At 37.0% G+C, this 22,953-nt stretch overlaps 1 protein-coding gene across 2 annotated transcripts in view; it reads left to right on the top strand.

Annotated features, from left to right (window-relative positions):
- LOC134608926 (collagen alpha-6(VI) chain-like) overlaps positions 1-22,953 on the top strand; it is a 188,828-nt gene that overhangs the window by 143,799 nt on the left and 22,076 nt on the right. For both annotated transcript variants that reach the window (XM_063452178.1, XM_063452177.1), the window contains 11 exons: positions 351-401; positions 909-944; positions 2,979-3,041; positions 7,610-7,672; positions 7,790-7,825; positions 11,956-11,992; positions 14,347-14,358; positions 15,198-15,691; positions 19,465-19,555; positions 20,309-20,980; positions 21,537-21,618. In XM_063452178.1, the coding sequence (XP_063308248.1) occupies positions 351-401; positions 909-944; positions 2,979-3,041; positions 7,610-7,672; positions 7,790-7,825; positions 11,956-11,992; positions 14,347-14,358; positions 15,198-15,691; positions 19,465-19,555; positions 20,309-20,980; positions 21,537-21,618 (1,637 nt within the window). The remainder of the gene's footprint in view (positions 1-350; positions 402-908; positions 945-2,978; positions 3,042-7,609; positions 7,673-7,789; positions 7,826-11,955; positions 11,993-14,346; positions 14,359-15,197; positions 15,692-19,464; positions 19,556-20,308; positions 20,981-21,536; positions 21,619-22,953) is intronic.

The following is a 22,953-nucleotide window of genomic DNA, read 5'->3' as shown; positions in this document are numbered from 1 at the left end:
TCGTCACACACACACTAATAAATATGAGACTTTATCTATAATTTAAATTTTTATTGCTGTGTTATTGTGCCCGGGTGCCCCTAATATTGTTAAGATGGCACTGTTGCAATGGTATAACAGAGGAGAAGTGATCCACAGCTGGAATGCCAGAGGTAATCACTGAATGTCCTAGTCTTTAAGTTCTGCAAGAATTAGTCCATAAAAACATCTTTGGAACTCCAGCTGTTGTGAACTATATTTGAAAGCTTACCATTCTTCACTGTCCCTGTCTGTTTGATTAGTGGAGAAAGGGACTTTGTATCACTTGTCTTTTCACTTAGTTCTTTTGTTTCATATTTTGAAACCCACAGGGTGTAGATGGTGCTGATGGATATGGATCTGCGGGCTTAAAAGGACAAAAGGTCAGTTATTGTATGTTGTTGCAGTTATTGGATGTCTAATAATTATTATTAAACCAAGGATGTTTTTCTTTCTGAATTAGATCAAAAAATAACTTCCACTTTCCTGAATATGTTTACATTCTGAATAAATAAATCAAATGGCTATAAGCATTTAAACAATTCAGTAGAGTAGACAAAGCAGCACTGTCACTCCGAACTTGCCTACCTCCTATCGCTTGCTCTTCTCTTCCTCTCTCAGAATATCTTCTTCTTTTCTAAATTTCTGATCTAGTTTATTTAACTCCTAAGACAAAGTAGTGACTACTTTGACTTATGTATTCTTTCTTATGCTTGGCTTTCGTTGACCAAAGGAGGAGCTTAAGTCAGCTCCATTTCCAGTGTCAGAGTAAGTACTCACCCATATTATTCATTGTATGACTAATGGTTTAAATTATTGTCCTGCTTAGGATACATTAGTGTTTTAATCCAAAAATATCTTTTAACTTAATTTATAACTGTTATTTTCAGGGCCATTTAGGATTTCCAGGTTATCCTGGTCCTCAGGTAAGAAACATTTTTCTTTTTGCATTTTGTAATTCACCAGTCCCCTCCCTTTAACCAGATAAATGATGATGGTATTATTTGTTTTATGTCATCTTAACTCAGATTAAGTACATGATTTAGTACATGCCTCCATACTTATACTAAAGGTAATAATGGATACATATATTTTACACAAGCATTACTACTAACTTTGAAAAAGAGGTTAGGCTTCCAGTTTTATTTTGTGTTAGATTGCTTAACTACCAAAATAAGTATACATGTTTTTATTTTCATGTATTTTGCTGTGTGAAATCCAGTCCATAAAGCCTCAATAATCCTTATTTATACTCTAGTTATGATTTCCAGCCTATAAAGAATATAATGTCTCTGCCAGAAGCCACTAATCACTGTTATAATGAATGTATGGTTGCTGAGAATAAACTCACTTCTTGCTTTCAAACAGTACAGGAAGTTTAACTTGGTGATAGAATTCTTAACCCCTTAAGGACACATGACACGATTCCCTTTTATTCCAGAAGTTTGGTCCTTAAGGGGTTAAAGTCAGGGAGGAGTAGTGAATGGATGGAGTGAAATCATTTTCTTGTCAGCACTACATTAGCATTCCAGAGATTTATAAAGATTACTATAGTAGTTTTAAACCTTAAACTGCACTGTTAGTAAGAGACTACTTTATCTTATGTATTTTTCATATATTTGATAATCTTGACAAAGGGTAGAGCTAAAGGCATAAGCCTTTGTCAAGATAGTAAAGCTTTCCTTAAAGGGACACTATAGCCACCAAAACAACTTTAGCTTAATAAAGCAGTTTTGGTGTATAGCTCACTCCCCTGCAGTCTCACTGCTCAATTCTCTGCCATTTAGGCGTTTAATCAATTTGTCAATGCAACCCTAGTCAAACTTCCCTGCATGTGACTTACACGGCCTTTCTAAACACTTCCTGTAAAGATTTATGTAATGTTTACACTTCCTTTATTGCACATTCTGATTAACCCCTTAAGGACACATGGCATGTGTGACATGTCGTGATTCCCTTTTATTCCAGAGGTTTGGTCCTTAAGGGGTTAATTTAGAATGTCTTATCTCCTGCTCTGTTAATAGCTTGCAGGAGCCTCCAGTGTATGATAAAATTTGATCCATAGAGCAGGAGATAAAAACCTTTTTAGTAAGTTACATCTGATTAAAAATGAAACCCTTTGGTTTTTACACAGGCTGTGTGAGTCCCAGCCAGAGGAGGTGTGGCTAGTGCTGCATAATCAGAAACAAAAGTTATTTAACTGCTAAATGGCTTTGACTTTAACAGTACAACTTTAGATGCATGATCTATACACAAACACTGCTTCATGAAGATATCGTTGTTTTGATGATTATAGTGTTCCTTTAAGCTTCAATCTTTGACAAGATTGTCAAGTTTAAGAAAAGAACACACTTGTCTTTACGACATACATTTTGTAAACATGTTGCTTCAGTGTGTTTTATTAGATATTTAATCTACATTACTAAACCACGATTACCCATATTCAGTCATGGTAAATTTTCAATCCAAAGAAATCTATAACAATATTCGTCCCACCTGCTTTTAAAGCATTTCAACTGTTACAGTAGTTATCTATTCTGCTGAAATACATCATGTGTTTAAGATAAGACAATTGGATCCAAAAACAAATTGCAAATCTTATTTAATTATCAGAATTAAATAGTCAGTTTTTGCGATCTCTTTACAGATGTCTTTCTCCCCAAGGGGATTAGTTAGCTAAACAATCATCACATAATTAATAAAATATCCTTGAGTCATATTGCTTTTGAAAGCTATATTTTCCGTGTCTTATAAATTGATGTTCTGTTTTTTTGAGTCAAGTTATATTTATTAATTTGTATTTTTATTTCTTTTCTCTGTTTGCTTGCATTCCAAAATGCTAAATATCCAACATAATAATCTTTGGTATGGTATTATTCTTTGGGCTTTGTATTTCAATATGCATGGTTTTGTCAAGTCCTGTTTGCACCACTGGATAAGTACCTTGCTATATTTAACAGGGTGAAGATGGAGAACCTGGTAAACCTGGAGATATTGGACCTAAGGGAATTAGAGGGATACGGGTGAGTGCAAAGTACTTAGCCAATTAATTACCATACATGTAGTGCCTGATACAATTCTGCCTGGTAGTAGGCCTGTTACATGGAATATACTGCAATGTGACTTGTGAGGAATTTTCTTCTTGGGACTGAAACCCAGATACTCTCAGATTGTCAGCTGCAGCACAGGGGTTGAATTATAGTTATGAGTTTAGAGAGTAACATTGCAACACACAGAAGTATGTTTCTGAATCACTGCACATCTGCATGTAGCATATATAAGTCAAACAGGAGATGGTCTTAAAGTGGAACTGTCAGTTAAGAGTGAGATTACTTACCATGCTGCTCCTCTTCAGCTACTGGCAAGTCAGCGCCAGGAGCCAACGTCACTGCTGTACTCTCATGCATGCGCAAAAGTACAGCATGGCGGCCTATGGGGAATCCCGTAAGACCGCCAGATCCTCCATAGATCCAGCCAATATACTGCAGCCGTCACAGCCTGACACAGATACACATACACACAGACACATACACATATATTTAACTTACCTTTTGTCTTCCTTCAGTGCTGAAGGCTGAGGATGGTGTGCCAGCAGATGCACACTCCCTGCTGCGCTCCCTCTCCCTCCAGCTTGTGCGCTCTGTCTGGGAGGAAGTACTGACAAGGGTCCGGTGGCGCCTGACCAGACACCTGTTTAGCGATACCCTTTGGGTAGCCCTAAATGCTTGGGCCACCCGACGGACAAATCGAAGCAGAACATCAATTTTGTTCTAATAGGGAAACGCTAGTCTAGATATAGCATAGGCGGTTTTGCAGATTTCCTACCTTGCTCATATGGTATTGAAAAAAGAGAGATTGTTGCTTCTTAGCAGGAGCAAATAACTTGTTAGAGGGTTTAGAAAAAGGGGCTTCCACTTGTGCTGCTTGTATCTTTTCTAACATTGTGGAGGTTAGTTTTACAGTAGTAGCAGCAATGATCTTGTCTCTAGGTACTATGGGAGGAGTTATATATATATATATATATATATATATATATATTTAAATTCTACAAATACATTAATATAATATATTTACATAATTAAGTAATTTTATTAATTACAATTTGAGGGACCTGCCTGACAACCCAGGCAGAAAGTCCAGAGAATTTGGTTCGCAAGTCCTCTATTTAACCCTGTAATTTTCCAGGACACTATAAAACCTGTACATGGGGAGACCTGTTTTACTTGGGAGACTTCACTGGACACAAATATTAGTGTTTCAAAACAGTAAAACATATCACAACGATAATATCGTCAGTGAAAGTGCCATTTTTTGCATTTTTCACACACAAACGTCACTTTCACTGATGATATCATTGTTGTGATATATTTTACTGTTTTGAAACACTAATATTACTGTTCAGCAAAGTCTCCTGAGTAAAACAGTACCCCCCATGTACAGGTGTCATGGTGTTTTCAAAAGTTACTAATATAAGCCTTGAATTTCAGTTTTTTCACATTGAAATTTGCCAGATTAGGAATGAAAATTACTGTAGCGGACCACGGGTAACCTGACTGGTTACCTCTGCTTATTCCCTTCCTTCAGCAGGTCATAGACCATTTAAAGTACAAAGAGACCCAAACTACAGTTATCATGGTTGGGAAGAATAAACAACATTAGAGCATATTTACTCCCAAAATTGGAATATCTTTTCCGTATTATTCCTCTTAGAGTTCCGAAGAAGATACTTCAACTATTCCATGGCCTATTTCTGTCTTTCGTTTGAGATAATAAAATACCCAGGATAGCCATAGGAGTTATGTCAGCCAGAATATCAGACGGAGGTCTATCTTTTCCGAACATATTACACATTCACGACACAGTAATGTTTTCACATTATTTAGAATGGGGAAACAACAATTCAAAATTGAAAGCATGGTATATCTATGAAAAGAAATTGTGTAGTACTTTAGACCCGTTTGATTTTTTCTGGGTTGGAAAAAAGTTTTTTAAAAATCTCCTGATAGATAACCTAATTATATCTCATACCTGTCAATCTATTAAACCGATAAAGAAATATTTTTTCTCTCAAAATCAAATTTCTATAAACGCCCCTTTGGAAATTTTGAAGCTTTTTATTCAAGATCTAAATTTGGTTGGGTGGCAAGCTAGAGATGGAATACAAAATAAGAAATTATTTAGTGTCTCTGTGAGTAATAGCTTCCCATACCTTCAAGAGAAAATAGGACTACCGAATAAAGATTTTTTTTACATATTTGAGAATACGAGATTTTCACAATAAGAATTTGGTAGTTAGAGATTCACCCTTAGATAAGATTTTTTTTGGTCAGACTAAAATTAAACCCTCAGTAATTAGAAGATCTGTAGAAACTTTAAACCACAGAGTCAAACACATTACCATCTCCAAATGGGAAAGGGATTTCGATAAATCTTTCTCAAGCCAGGAATGGTTAAAATCATTTGATGCTTTGAGAAAAACAATCCACTGCATGGAAAAATGGAAATGGAAAAACCTTCTCTATATTTGACTATACACATATTGATGGCGGTTAAATTATGTATGGCAAGGAAGTCGAAACAGAATATACCTCCTTCTATAACGGAGATCAAATCCCAGATCCACTATCAAGGCCAAATGGAAAAGGCAGTTTACTTTAATGACAACAAGATTGGCTCTTAAAATAGAATTTGGACAAAATGGTACAACTATTATAAAGAATAAGCTTTCTACACCTTAGTAAATTTATGACCTTGGTATAAACTACCCTTATCTGACATACTATTATAAACTTTCCAAAGAAGGTTCTAATGATTTAACTTATTAAAGAAGCAATATATTCACCGCCCACTTTTCCTATTCTAGACAGTTGATCCTACACCCGTATGCTTGTATGATGTTTGTTTATGTTTCTTTTTATGTAAGTTTATTATACAACTACTTGGAACCAATTTTAACAACCAGGAGTATATCCTAGGCCTATATCTATAGATTAAAGCTGAAGGATACATATTAGAATTTTAAGCTGTTAACTTTATTTGATATTGTGGTTTATAATATACTAGATTGTGAACTGATGATGGAACTCCGAGTATTGTATACTTGTTAAATGTTTGTCGAATTTGAAAAAATGACAATAAAATCTAATTAAAAAATAAATAAAATAAAGTACAAATAGACCCATTTCCCCCCCGTAACTGGATGACACTGTTGTGGATCCAAATAATGATCTTTGTTATATTCAGAGGAAGCCCAAATTATTATTACAAGTGCACTTGTAGGAGCGCCCTTTTCTGAACCCATAAAAAATAAGCAAGTGAATTACAGAGTTTAAATGAAGTGAAAGCATCAACTGAAGTTCCTGTTTAAACATCATTGTTGCTAGGTTGTATTCTGAGAGAGTCAACTGTTTTCATACTTCCAAGTGTGATAACATGAAAACTGTTGAGTTGGATATACCTCAGTGTATAATTGACAATGGAAAATAGATTCTACTGAAACATTCCTGACAAATAGTTCTATTCAGTAATTCCTTTCTCTAATGCCAACATTGCTGTTCACAAGGCTGGAAAAAAAACATACATGTTCATGATTATTTTATGTCTTATGAAATCTGATAATATAATAATAATCTTACAGCAGTTAATTGGATCCAGATGGTGGTGCGCTAGGGAATCAATATTTCTGATATCATCATGTCTGAGGCTGTTTTCTTATCAGGAATATATTTATATTTTAATATTCTTTTCCAAGTTACATTCTGCAAGATTTCCTGTGTAACGTTACCAATATTTAGCCATGTTACATAGTACCCAATATAGAGGAAAAAAAAACACTATATTAGGAAAAAAGGAATTGCATTCTGGGTTTGTTATATGCATGGCAGTCCCTACTTATTTTTAACAGGTTGTATGTTTATTATACAGTGTAGCAGTTATCATTTGAACTGTTCTTTATTGCTGCTGAAACATTTTTAAAGTCATTACATTTGTATTACTCTATGTTCACATTTGATTCAAAGGAAGTCTTAGTAGTAGACTTCTTTCTCTTAATCCACCCCCAAATTTATTGATCAGTGTGGGATTTACCTGTTTGGTCAATATTTAAGACTCCACAGGTAAATCCCAGACAGATCGATTTATTCGGATGTGGATTAAAAAGAATATGGTTCCTCCAAGCTGCTCCAACTGAATTTTTGCAAAAGTCTGTTCTGCATGCTCCTATTCATTGATTTGGTGGGGACACTGCACATTCGAGCTTCCAAAACATCACTTTCTCCAAACCTTTTCACCAAGGTTATTCAACTCGTGTTTGTCGTTAATTCTTTGGAACCCAGTTTAAAGCTTTTACTGTAACATACCATTTATGCTTGTCGGGTGGTGAAGTCTGGGTGCTACTAATTTAGAGTCTTTCCCGATTTATCATAATGCTTTGCAAAAAGCAGGACCATGACTGATAGAAATACTACCACCGCTTTATTAGAAATAGTAGTACTAACTTTTAAGTACATCAATTTTAACAACAAGCCATAAGCAAATAATATTAAAATCTATATTTATTAAAAAAACATATTTTGTATTGTATATCATTTAGGGCAATGCTGGCCAATCAGGAACACAAGGTGATCCAGGCGAGAGAGGGCCATCTGGGTCGAGGGTAAGGAAGGTTTCCATCTTTTTTTATTTCTATATCTTTTTCTATTTTGTATACATATATTTTTTGTAAATAACAGTATCAGAAAATGAAAAAAAATGCCTTATTGTTATTTCTTAGGGCTCTAAAGGACCACAAGGGACAGTGGCTTTGACGGTAAGGAACCTCATTAAAATTGATAGTTTATGCATAGATAAAATATACTGTGATACTTACATGTTGTATTGTTTTTTACGCCTGAAGCAATATATATGTAGTTGTGGTCTTCAGATTTAAAACATACAGAAACAATTCATTGGTAGAAAAGTACCGTATATACTCGAGTATAAGTCGAGTTTTTTGGCACATTTTTTGTGCTGAAAAACCCCAACTCATACTCGAGTCAATGTCTGTATTATGGCAATTTACATTGCCATAATACAGACAAGGGGCTGTGTAGCTCCCCTGTCAGCTCCCAGTGTAAGTCTCGCGAGGTCAGAGCGCGTCCGCGAGACTTACACTGGGAGCTGACAGGGGAGCTGACCGGACCGGCGCGGAGGAGAAGGGAGCTGACAGGAGCTGCAGGAGAGGTAAGTAAACACTCTCTGCCAGCCCCCTCCACTGAACTGCCAATGCCACTGGACCACCAGGGAATGAGATTATCAAGCAGGGAGGGGGGACGAAAAAAAAATATATATAAATAATAATAAAATAAAATAATAATAATTTAACAAAACAAAATTATTAACATAATAATTAAAAAAATAATAATAATAAAAATGCCCACCCCCACCAAGGCTCTGCAACACAAACACACACTGCATCACACACACTCACACTGCATTCATACACACACACTGCACTCATACACACACTGCACTCATATACACACTGCACTCATATACACACACTGCACTCATATGCACACACTGCACTCATATGCACACACTGCACTCATATGCACACACTGCACTCATACACACACACTGCATTCATACACACACACTGCATTCATACACACACACTGCATTCATTATATACACACACACTGCATTCATTATATACACACACTGTAAATAAATATTCAATTAATATAATTTTTTTAGGATCTAATTTTATTTAGAAATTTACCAGTAGCTGCTGCATTTCCCACCCTAGTCTAATACTCGAGTCAATTAGTTTTCCCAGTATTTTTGGGTAAAATTAGGGGCCTCGGCTTATATTCGGGTCGGCTTATACTCGAGTATATACGGTACATTTCGTATAGTGAGAAACAATTGATACCATTAATTAACTATATAAACAGCTCTGCTTATTTTGGATGCTGTAAATCAAAAATGTTTATTCAGACTTCTTCAGTTGTTAAAGTGTTATTTCAGTACTTGCAAAAAAGGCAGATCTGTCATTTTCTCATTATAATATTATTGCAATTATCACTAAAACATTTCCTAAGCATTGTATATTCCTAAAGCATTAAAAAAGGACTGTCAACCTATTCATAGCTAGTGCTCCCTAAAATAAGACAAACATGGAACAGTAAGTGAGATCCTTGAGGCTAGTGACCTAGGATACAGGATCTATGTTCCTCTACAGTCTGTTCCTCTGTAATGATTTAGTGTCCATGGATATGATGAAGTACTGTGAAAAACGCAGACAAACAAGAGAGACAGAGAAGACTGAGATAGAAGGCAGACATGGAAGAAAAGAAAAGGAAAATAACCATGTACCTGAGTAAAAAATTTAAATATTGGACGATTGTGAGGAAAAATAGACTGTTGAGAGACTATGGAACATAAACTATATGTGAGGGCTTGAGAAAAGAGGGGGGGGAAGTACGAAAGAAAGAACCATGCATAGTACAAAAATGCAAAGTACGAAAGAAGAATGCATACAAAGGGGACTGAGAAAAAACAAAAAACAAGAATCGACAGTCTCGTGTTAGTATGTAATAGGCATTATTCCCCGGCAAAAGATTCCCTCTTACCTGGTTTCTGCCCGGTGGCGGGTCTCCTCTGCAGCAGGCTCTGCAGATGCTGTGTGCTGATTCTGATGCTAATTTATTGGCTGAGTGCACCAGCTGAGCCCTTTTAGCCAGTGAATGAGCATCTGTGCATAGCATGTGCACAGAATTAGCAGTACCTAGCCCGTAACTTTTGTTTCGGGCTGGCTAATGATGCACTAATGACACCTCCGGGAGTGAAGTTACATTTGGCAGTATCATTAAATATCTCTGTATGTATAGTGTTTCATACTGAACCACTACACATTCAGACTCCGAGCACCATGACCACTTGAAGTCACTGAATTGGTCATGATACTTGATGTAGCTCTTTAATTTTATTTGTTATATTGGCAAAGCTATATAAGAACTGCTAAATAAATATATACATTTAAAAAAAAAAAAAATAGTGTTGAAAGGTGTAGCAGAATGGCCCTCTTCCCTTCCCTTTGTTCGGCTGTCCGTACCCCTCGTTCGTTACCGAACTCTCCTCTGTATGGTCCCTGAGTTCGGTTATTTTAACAACCGACCACCCCTGGCTGTTAACCTTTAAATTGCTCATTAAAAAAGGGTACCCCCTGTGTGGCTTCCGTCTGTATTACCGAACGCACGTGTGCAAACAAACGGCAGCCATCTTGTTTCTCAAACATGGGCAGCTGTATATGGTCGTCGACGGCCTGGAACTAATTTCGGCTACTGAATTCCGTGAACACCCGGTAACCTATTTACTGCTGCCCATTCAACTTCCCAAACCAGTAGGAGAACAGCGTTCAGGAGACCTAAACTACCGAACTAGGGGAATGTTCGTATGCTAGCAGCCAGGGGGAGCCTTTGTCTGCATTCATGCGAGAACTCCCGAAAGAAGACCTATCAAAGCTCTAAGTCATCTGGAACTATTATGTGGCTTCACCTCGTGGCCGACCGGTCTAAACTTCACTCGTATGACGTTCCTAATCTACCAAACGGATCTGAGTGATATTTTGACAAAGTGGGCGCTCAGATGCCTGTTATTTGGTGAACTTTAGTGGAGTTCTGAGACATTAAAATATGTTTTATGTGGTTTTACAATATTGTATATTTCTGTACCTGTTAGATAATGTAATTAAAGAGTTGTTCTTACTCAATTATCTCCCAGGCACAGAGGAGGAGTTTGTGAAATGTTGATTTATCCCTTGTCCCCAACAAGGTCCACCAGGGGAAAACACCTGGAATGTAATTTAAGAAACCCCTTGCATGGGGAGTTGCATAAAAGTCAGCTGTGGCTGGATAAAAATCCGTTGACTCCCAGAACTGTGTGTCGTCTAGTTACTGGGAGAGATTGTGCCTTAGATATCATATTGCTTCCTCAGCTACAAGGAGTCTACAGTGGAGATATTGATGCTGAATATTGGAGCTCTGCTACAAAAGGTTTTTACTTACTTTTATCACAACAGTGATAACGCATACATTAATGAGCTGATAGCAAAAACAGTTGCCCCGCATTCCTAGAAACAGCTTATTTTTGGGTTTTAAATGATAGACATAAATTCCATAAGACTAAACAGAGAAAGAATATGAGATTTAACAAGATATAACTGTAGATATTTGTAAGAGGTAAGTACCGCTGGGTGGTCAGGTACTTACTCTTTTAAATACGGTACATAACTTACTAGTAGTGCAAATGTTTAGGCTTTTCATGAATCTATAATGATAGATTGGCCTATAAGAGTTATATTGATGATTGAAACCTTAATATGAAAAAACTAGGTAAGTCTTCTTAACATGTATCACGTATTTGAAGTTTTTTCCTTTTTTACCTCTTCTCCAAATTTTAATATGATTTTAATGAAATATAATTGCCTTTTCAATCAACATATGTGCCAACATGTGTCGGTCAGCCTTCACTTCCTGATTTGCTGTCCATGTGTAGATCATATTTTTTTATATTTGCAAATGTGTGTTGGAAAACTAAGAATGATAATTGCCCAAATTGCCCATAGCATGATGTGCCCCATGGAGTCAAGATTGAAATATATATATATATTTTGAAATTATTGTGGTTTATAAAATGTTTAACATATGGTCATATTAACATATGTACTGATTAATTTAAAGGATTTAAAAAAAATATTTGGCATATTTAAAATAACAACTCTAAAAAATTCTAAATATACAAACGATGATTATCAATAATTTAATCCATCTTCTTAAAATAGCAGATATCTTAATGAAAAAACTAAACAATATCGTTTTTTAAATAAAATTTTCAGCAGCTTTGCACAGTACACAATATTCTAAATTGATCATTTAAATAACATTTTTTTTCTAGCCTTGTGAACTTGTCAATTTTACAAGAGATAATTGCCGTAAGTAACAGTCATTTTTTTTTTTTTACAAGTTTCTGTAATGTTAGTGTGTTTTATATTTTTTAAGACAAAAAAACTCATTACCCTAAACATGTTTTAATTGGGGAGCTGGTGAATTGACCTAGACACTATGAATGAGACACAGGTACAGTGAGGGAAAAAAGTATTTGATCCCCTGCTGATTTTGAAATTTTGTATGGTAGGTGTATTTTAACAGTGAGGGACAGAATAATTTTTTTTTTTAAAAAATCCATAAAACACATGTCAAAAAAGTTATACATTGATTTGCATGTCAATGATTGAAATAAGTATTTGATCCCCTATCAATCAGCAAGATTTCTGGCTCCCAGTTGTCTTTTATACAGGTAACAAACTGAGATTAGGAGAACTCTCTTAAAGGGCTCCTAATCTCAGCTCGCTACCTGTATGAAAGATACCTGTCCACAGAAGCAATCAGTCAATCAGATTCCAAACTCTCCAAAGAGCTCCAAAGAGCTCCAAAGAGCTGTCCAAGGATGTCAGGGACAAGATTGTAGACCTACACAAGGCTGGAATGGACTGCAAGACCATCGCCAAGCAGCTTGGTGAGAAGCTGACAACAGATGGTGCGATTATTCACAAATGGCACAAATGGCAGAAAGACAAAATAACTGTCAGTCTCCCTCGGTCTTGTGCTCCATGCAAGGTCTCATCTCGTGGAGTTTCAATGATCATGAGAATGGTGAGGAATCAGCCCAGAACTAAACGGGAGGATCGTGTTAATGATCTCAAGGCAGCTATGACCATAGTCACCAAGAAAATAATTTACACGCTATGCCGCGAAGGACTGAAATCCTGCAGCGCCCGCAAGGTCCCCCTGCTCAAGAAAGCACATGTACAGGCCCATCTGAAGTTTGCCAGTGAACCTCTGAATGATTCAGACGAGGACTGGGTGAAAGTGTTGTGGTCAGATGAGACCAAAATCAAGCTCTTTGGCATCAACTCAACTTGCCGTGTTTGGAGGAGGAGGAATGCTGCCTATCACCCTAAGAACACCATCCCCACTGTCAAACATGGAGGTGGAAACATTATGCTTTGGGGGTGTTTTTCTGCTAAGGGCACAGGACAACTGCACCGCATCAAAGGGACGATGGACGGGGCCATGTGCCATCAAATCTTGGGTGAGAACTTCCTTTCCTCAGCCAGGGCATTAAAACTGGGTAGTGGTTGGGTATTCCAGCATGGCAATGAACCAAAACACACAGCCAAGGCAACAAAGGAGTGGCTCAAGAAGAAGCACATTAAAATTATGTAGTGGCCCAGTCTCCAGACCTTAATCCTATAGAAAATCCCGAGTTGCCAAACGTCAGCCTTGAAACATTAATGACTTGGAGAGGATCTGCAAAGAGGAGTGGGACAAAATCTCTCCTGAGATGTGTGCAAACCTGGTGGCCAACTACAAGAAACGTCTGACCTCTGTGATTGCCAACAAGGGTTTTGCCACTAAGTACTAAGTCGAAGGGTTTAAATACTTATTTCACTCATTGATATGCAAATCAGTTTATAACTTTTTTGACATGCGTTTTTCTGGATTATTGTTTTGTTATTCTGTCTCTCACTGTTAAAATACACCTACCATTAAAATTATAGACTGATCATTTCTTTGTAAGTGGCCAAACATTCAAAATCAGCAGCAATATTAATTTTATATCATAAACATAGTGTCTTTGACATGACTGATATTTGTCTAAAGGATCCTCTATCTTTAATATATCTGTTTTACTTAAAGCTGGGATATCTGTTAAACATTCAATAAGACATTTTTTCCCACGAAAAATAGCACTAATATGCAATTTTTGGCAGGATAAAAAGGGGACATTTTTTTATTAAATTGAATATAGAGTTGAATTTAAGATTAAATATACTAAATTGAATCCTAAATTGAAAACACAACAAAGGCCTTAAGAGTAACAGTCACTTTTCTGTTAAGTACACTATTAAATTAAATATTGAAACACCTATAAGTTATGATAACAATTTGTACGGTTTTCTTTTAAATATATATTACATATTTAGCAAGTGATATCAGTCCATCAATATTCTTCCAAGAAATGTCAGATTAAAATGAAATAGAAATTTGAAGGACCACTAAAGTCACCCAGGCCACGCCATTTGAGAGAAGTGGCCTGGGTGCATTGGTCCTGTCCATGGAGGTGAGGTTGAAAAGGCATAGGGACAGGGAGACTAAAGCGTTAGAAATACAGGCTTGTATTCAAAAACATTGTGTTCCAATAAACTATTCATCTTCTTCATGTATTTTCTTTATAATAATTGTAACTTATCTCAATCTATTTTTTTTTTATTCTCATTTACAGCCTGCTTCTCAGGTAAATATAATTTTCCTATTTATTTAATTCCTGTCAAACACAGTTCAAAATACCAAGTTTAATAATATCTAATGTGCAGGGAAAAGTAGTTTTTTTCTATCCAAGATTGATCACCTTCCAAATTGAAGTTTAATGGATAAATATCAGTTTAATTTAGTAACAAATGAAGTCAACATTTATCAGTTTACCAATTCTATATATGAATGTTAAAATCACATAAAAGGATATTATAGGCATAAAACCAACTCTAGCTAAATAAACCAGTTTTAGTATATAGATAATGCCCCTTCAGTTTTGCTGCTCAATTCTCTACCACGTAGGAGTTAAATCATTTTTGTTTCTATTTATGCAGCCCTAGTCACATTTCCCCTGACTGTGACTGACACAGCCTGCATGAAAGTAAAAATGGTTTTATTTTCAATCCGACAATACCTTAGTTTTGTATCGCCTGCTCTGTAACAACACACAGTCTCAAAGGCTATTAACATAGCAGTAGATTTGAAATTCTAGATTAAACAGACAGTGCAATGAAGTAACCTAGATTATTTAGGTTCTTTTTCAGGAAGTGCTTAGGAAGACTGTGTGAGTCACATGCAGTAAGGTGTGACTAGGGCTGCATAAACAAGGTGATTTAACTTATAAATGGCAGAGAATTGAGCAGTGAAACTGCAGGGGAATGATCTATACACTACAACTTCTTTATTAAGCAAAAGTTGTTTTGGTGTCTATGGTTTGCCCTTCAAAATATGCATAGTAAATCATATTTAACAATACAAAACATATGCTGTCTGATATATTGCATAAAACATCAAAATAATCTTTTTTTTGCTTATCTTAAGGTGTCTTCAAATGTCCTGTCTACCCAACTGAAATAGTGTTTGCTATTGATGCATCTGAAGATGTTCCAGCAGCTGCATTTCAACGAATGAAAAACATTATCATATCCTTGATAGAACCGTTAGAAATAGCAGAAAGTAATTGCCCTAGGGGTGCCCGTGTTGCTGTAGTCTCATATAATAGTAATGTAAAATATCTAATTCGTTTTAATGATTATAAGAAGAAAAGTCTTCTCTTTGATGCCATTCGAAGTATCGGTCCTGAGAGGTCATCTGCTAAACGGAATCTTGGGGAAGCCATGAGATTTGTGGGAAGAAATGTATTCAAGCGTATCCGTCATGGAATCCTTATGAGGAAAGTTGCTGTGTTCTTTGCTAATGGTCCATCCCAAGATGCTGCATCTCTAAATACTGCTGTATTGGAATTCAGCGCTCTTAATATTGTTCCAGCCGTGATTGCTTTCAATGATGTTCCTAATACCAGAAATGCTTTTTCGGTAAGCTTCCAAGTTACTGAGTTAAAAAAGTCCACAAACCAACTAGTCATATTGTCCCTTTGGTTGTTTCCATCTAATTTTAGGGCTAAGTTACATGTCCAAGAATGTCCAAAAATACATGTCCAAGTTACATGTCCCCAATGCAAAAATAATTTTAAATTTTCATCCAAAAATTTTGGAGGTAAATTTTGGTAATTTTGGTAATGGCGGCCACACGAATTGGGAACCGGCCATCGGTCAAACCGGGCAAATGCCCAGTGAGACTGAATGGCCATGGCCCGACAGGGGAAATCACAGGATCTCCCCTGCTGGTCCGTGCAGAGCCAGCACTATCCGAGCGCTGGCCCTGCTGTATGTGCCTTCATGGGTTGGTGTGAAGATCAAAGATCTCCCTCACCGAACCACAGGCACTGACAGGCGGCATGCAGGAGAAGGAGGGAAGGAGGAGACAGAAGGTTCCTCCCGCGAGCTGGGCAATTCGGAGCGTTGCTGCGGGTTACCACTACCAAGTCAATGCTCCAAGGATCTCGCGGGAGGACTGAACTCTCCAGCCAGAGGAGCTGCTGGCAGACTAGTGCTGCTCATCTCCACCGGACCATCATTGCAATGTCCTGTTGTATGCTTCATACAACTCATGCAACCACATTCATCAAGGCTGCCTAAAATCCATTACAGGCCAGCAAATATTAAAGAAAACCAAAAGATTACCTCAAACGACTAGTAAAACTAAGTGAAAATGCAAAGACTAGTGAAATGCAAAGAGTCTGTAGGTGTCATGAAGTGTAACCATAAACCTAACCCTAACGCAGAGTTTAGGATAGCAAGGAACAGACAAAAGGAATATTATCGCCTTACCGGGCCTTAGAGTGGCTGGTCTTAACGTTGGACAGAGACAAGCGTAGTTAAAATACGAGCCGAGGTCAGGGTAACAGAGAGATAGCGAAAATGAGAACTATCCAGAGTCAGATACACGGCAATAATCAGAAGATCAAACAAGATAGGCAAGGGTTAATGAGAAACTCTGAGTCAGGAAACAAAGCCAAGGTCAATACCAGAATACAATACAAATCACTAAAGGGTACTGGGAACAGAAACCACAATAGGGAACAGAATCTAGGGCCTGGTAAGTTTAAATACCCTTTTAAAAATTTGATTGGTCCACGCCATGCCTGCTCCCCAAAACGTGCGTAAATGGGTGCGCCAAAATGACGTGGGCCAATGGGAGCCGACCGCAAGGTTAGGCTCCCATTCCCCTTTAAGAACGTGCTCGCAATGCAAGCAGCGTTCTCAATACTGTACGGGCTGGGCTTCCGATCAGAGTGTTTGGCGCACACAGCCCGCCAGCAGCAAGGAGCTTCCGAGCCACACACGGCTCACCTGGAGGCAGGAGTGCTCGAGCTGCATGTGGCTCGATCAGAGGACCCCTGACGGCTCGCGGAGGGGTCCTCTGATAGGTGCTATCTGTCCAGTGTCTGTCCAATCAGTTTCGATTGGGTTCACAAAAATCATGAACTCCCACTGCCTACAGTCCAGCTCCTGGATTGTGGATCAGCACATATAGAAGTGAACTTTGGCATTAGTCCATTTTCTTTGGATTTGAGTGCTAATGCAACTATAGCTAACCCATCCACAATGCTTTTGACATATTATTGCTATTTAAAGTTGGATGGACTGATTCTGAAGTGAGAGCACAGGGAGGAACAGTGGAAAAGTTCAATTTTTGTTAAACGGATACTCCTTTATAGGGAGGGGGCATGCTGTTTTTTGGTAGTCCAGTGGGCTGGTTCTTTGGTATGCATCCTAACAGAGACCAGACCATATCTATTCCTTTCTCAAGCTCTGATAGTTTAGAGCATGGGTTCTCAAACATTTTAAACAGTAGGCCAGTTCATGGTCCCTCAGACACTGTTGGGGGCCAGACTATAAAAAATATTAACAAATTCCTATTAACACACCATACACACACGCATCAGGACATAAATACACACACACATACTGACATACATACATAAACAGACAGACACAGACATACACATACATACATACATACATATATACGGACATACATACACACACATACATACACACACACACACACAGACAGACATACATACTGACCTACATACATACATACATACACACAGAAAGACATAGAAACAGACACATACTGACATACATACACATACAGACACACATACTGACACACATACAGATATTCATACATACATACAGATACATACACACACGGACATACATCCTGACATACATCCTGACATACATACACATACATACAGATACATAGATACACACAGACATACATACACACACACACAGACAAACGTGCAGATACATACACACACAGAGACATACATGCAGATACATACACACAGACAGAAATACATACATACTGACATACATACACACACATACATACACTCACACATACTGCATTCATACATATTGACATACATACACACACACACACACACACATACCGACATACATACATACTGACATACTGACATACAGGCATACTGACATACATACATACATACATACACACACACTGACGTACAGACATACTGACATACATACATACATACATACATACACACACTGATACTATCAGCATTCATGAGAAAGGCAGACAGAGGCTACCTGCTTCCCTTGGATTTAGGGTTCATCGAATGGAACTTAATCTCCCTTTTAACCTTTGAAGGGACACAGGGCCAGTGCTGCCATGCATGATCTGCTGTTCTCCCCTGTTGGCCTTGGCCCTGTCATTGCGGCCCACCGGTAATTTGCTTGGTTTTCCTAATGGCCAGTCCCTGAACAAACTAAACAGTATACACGTTACACACAAATAATGAACAAATAAAAACAACATTAAATGAGAAAAGATTATTAGAAACACAAACACCATATGGAAAATATACTCAGTTACAGTTACATAAAGGTTGTCATTTCTAAGTCTGGCCTTGGCAGTTACAACAAATGTCCAGGTGTCTGTATCACAACTTAAACGTGCATCTGCATTTGGCTATGCAGCTGTTGACCTGTGAACATTATCTCTGAAAAGTTGCATGGAAAAAGGAAGTACACATAATTTATATGCTACGGGGAAGTAGAATAAATGACTGTAAGTCATATAAAGTGAAAGAGAAAAAAATTACTGATCTTCCCAAAAGGTTAATGTTTACTTCACTTCCTTAGTATGTCCCACCCTGCTGCATTTTATTATAATACAATCAATTATTTAAAACCATTCTAGATAAATGACCTTCCGGATAGGAATAGTTTCTTATGGAGGAATGGTCAAATATATTGCTTCCAATATGTATTTAAATCTCATATATGGGCACTTTATGTTAATTTAACCCCTTAAGGACCAAACTTCTGGAATAAAAGGGAATCATGACATGTCACACATGTTATGTGTCCTTAAGGGGTTAAGGGGTACAATTGTTTTTAATGAAAAAAATATATATCATTACACTTTGCTACCTTGAATCATTAATAACGAATATGTAATATGGAAAATTATAATAAAGCTTAATGCCAGTGTATTTTTTTTCCTTATACAATCCTATGCCATTTCTTTCAGTCTGCCAGTAGTTTTGGAGTTGTCTGGTGGTATATTTGTAAAATAGGTATACTTCATTTGGGATTGGGAATTAAACAACAAATTCAATTTAAGCATGAATGTAAACATTTTTTTCAGTATCAGACATTTTTAGGTGCTGCTAACACACAGAATCCTTATTTATAATTAGATGGATGAAAGCCGAAGGTTCCAGTTATTTGTTTGGAGGAGGGTGCAAGATCAGAGGTTTGAAGTCATTTCACAATGCTCCCTTTGTTATGGTAAGGAATTTTTATTTTACTCATGATTTTATGAAGATTCCTATAAAATATTTTAAAGTATTGGTAGATTGAAAAAGCAAATACTACCAACATTTTGGATGGACCCTGTTTGGTTTGCTTTCCTATTATACATTTATTTAAAACACACATCTTATAAGTTGCATGTCGAATAATGAATAGATGTTGGTAAGAACATGTAAAATGTTAAATTCAAATATTATTATAGAAAAATATGTTCCTCTTTTCATTGATCTATTTTAGACATATTGATGGACATAATGCATTGAAGAATATACAGATTCTGTTATCTTGCAATGTTCTTACAAGTTTAAAAATAGTGAAAGTATATCAAAATTAAAATATTACAAATGTAATTGCATAGAGTTAGTCAGAAGTTCTTAAAATTGTTCGAGAACGCAGATACCAAAACTGCAAGTGATGCAATACACAGTACATACAGTTCCTGTGAACAAAATGGCAGTTTATATTGCACTAAATGACAGTCTGTCATTTCAGGTTTGATACAGAGCTCTCAAATTCTTTCTCCCACTCTCATGCCATGCTCTTGTTCCCTCCAGATACAGTTACCATATGCTTAGGTTAGGTAGAATCGAGAGTTATAAGGAACACCTATATATTCAAGTTTAGAAGGTGTCTTGCCCTGCTCTGTCTGAAAAAAAAATATTTGTTCATTGTTTCAAAATAGCATGGTCAATTGATTCTGTAATGTTCTGTTTCACTATTATTTTTAAGATAAATGCAGGCCTAATGAGGAATGCGAGCTGGATCCAACTCCTCCATCTGATGTGGACATGGACATTGCTTTCCTATTAGACAGCTCACGCGGTATTTCAAGTGATGACTTTGAACGGGAAAAACTGTTTGTGAGCAACATGCTTGATCATTTCCTTATATCCTCCCAGCCGAGAGTGTCGGACACAGGTTCTAGAGTGGCCTTGCTCCAACAAACAGCACCAAACTTCTTGCCAAACAGAAATATAAGTCCCGTTAAGAACGAGTTTGATCTTGTCAGTTATGACAGTAGAAATCTTATGAAGAGGCACATACAAGAATCTGTATCACAACTGGAAGGTCCCTCAGCAGTTGGCTATGCAGTCCAGTGGACTGTCAATAATATCTTTGCGAAAGTTCCCAAGGCGAGAAAACACAAAGTACTCTTTATACTCCTCGGCAGCAAAACTAGTTACTGGGACAGAGAAATGCTGAGAGAGATATCCCGCAGAGCAAAATGCGATAAATTTACATTGTTTGTCCTGGCATTTGGAACGGAGATAAATAACAGTGAATTGACTGAGCTTTCCAGCATTCCTCATGAGCAGCATTCACTGCACTTGCTTAGCCTGACCAAAAACGAGATGATGTATGCAGAAAGGTTCAGCCATACTTTCTTCAATCTTCTTAATCGTAAGCAGAACATTATAAATTATGCATTAATCAGGGAATTGCTTGGTATTACTATTTTTGCCTATTCATTGATTCAAGAGTCTATTTATTTGCAAATTATTCTCCTCTGTAAAGTTGGACACTTTTTCCACTTGGATATTTTTGTTTAATATGTAATGCTGTCTCGCGGCAGAATTAGTATAGCCTCCATTGCAGTGAATTCAAGTTACTGTCAAATTTTTGGTTACGAGCAACATTGAAATATTTAGGAAAGGTAACTATAATTTGAGTTAGTGCTTCATTTATAAGTGGCTGATTATTATAAATACATACTATGAAGCTGCAATATAGTCAGTGCTTCCTCATAAAATGCATGTTTTTATTAGAATGCTAATTGCTTAAGAATCAAACCTTTGCACACGATGTGAGGCAGTAACATTTTAAACAACTGAACATTTGCCACCCATTCAGTATTCACATGTTATTTTTTTATTTTATATTACATTTCCATGTCTTTTCTTAGCAGCCACAGCTTTTTGGAATGTATTTAATGGTGTTATTGAACTCTGATCTTCAGGTGAAATGAACAATTACCCACCATTAGCAATGCAAGGAGAGTGTGAGGGTCGTGGAGACACTGTGTTTGCACTGCAGTCAAGGTGAGTATTTATGAGAGCTGGCTACATGGAACAAGAAATCAATAATGAGCTAGATTTCAGCTCAGATGGCAATAGTAGAATAGGCAAAATTATTTTATTTCCATGCCCCACCTGTGCACATTGGGTGGAGGACTTAATGCTGAATTAATTATAGGAGGATGGACAGATTACTGTTCTCCCCCCATCCCTACCCGTGGCCAGCGGGTGGAGATATTTAATACAATAAATGGGAGGGGGGACTGTTTATTTGATTAAATATCCCTCCCTGCTGCCCACTTACTAACTTATTTTAAAGTCCCCACTCAATGCCCTCTCTATTATTTCACATGGAATGGGTCTTTCTAGTGACTGGAAAGCAATGGCTACCTAGTCACTAGTTTTAGTAACTTAGCAGATATACCCATCCCTGCTGTATGACTCCCATAGTCTGCTGCATGACTCCCGTAGTCTGCTTATTTACACTGAACAAAATTATAAACGCAACACTCTGTTTTTGGCCCCATTTTTCATGAGCTGAACTCAAAGATCTGGTCACACCAGATACTGACTGGTTTTCAGACCCCCCTGAATTCCCTCAATAAATTAAAACTGCACATTTTAGAGTGTCCTTGTATTGTGGCTAGCCTAAGGCTGTGCAATAATCATGCTGTCTAATCAGCACCTTAATATGAAATACCTGTGAGGTGGATGGATTATCGGAAAAGGAGAAGTGCTCACTAACACAGATTTAGACAGATTAGTAAACAATATTTGAGAGAAATAGGCCTTTTGTGTACATAGAAAAAGTCTTAGATCTTTGAGTTCAGCTCATGAAAAATGAGGGGAAAAACAAAAGTGATGCATTTATCATTTTATTGTATTAACTAATTCATTTATTTATTCAGTTTTTAATGTGGTGGCTGACTAGCAAGTGCTGGTAAGAGTTCTTTAAGTATTTAAATAGTACTTACAATTATCATTTGCAAGTATTCAGTCGCTATTCAGTTTAAAAAAAAGATGCTTTGTGATTCTTCCATTTCCTATACTTTGTATTGGATTCAGAAGCAAAAGCACTGATTTCAATCTGGACATTGAATGCATCTGGGAAATTGTTGCAGACTTACTCTAGCCGACCGGATTTGTTAATTTTAACCATAAATTAGTGAATAAGTCCAATAGAGTCATGTTTGGATATGATCAAATATGATAAAATTAAGATAAAATTAAAGTGTTCCTTTACACTTTTACAACATGCAGCCAAATGAAGAGTGTATATTTCTTTAGTAAAGAAATCCAATAAAGTTCAAAGGGATAAACAGAACAAAAACGCAGGAAGTCAGAAGAATGATTGAAAAA

The sequence above is a fragment of the Pelobates fuscus genome, chromosome 4 (assembly GCF_036172605.1).
Source record: "Pelobates fuscus isolate aPelFus1 chromosome 4, aPelFus1.pri, whole genome shotgun sequence".
Lineage (NCBI taxonomy): Eukaryota > Metazoa > Chordata > Amphibia > Anura > Pelobatidae > Pelobates > Pelobates fuscus.
The sequence above is the reverse complement of the archived record's forward strand: the minus strand, read 5'-3'. Positions and strand labels throughout refer to the sequence as shown.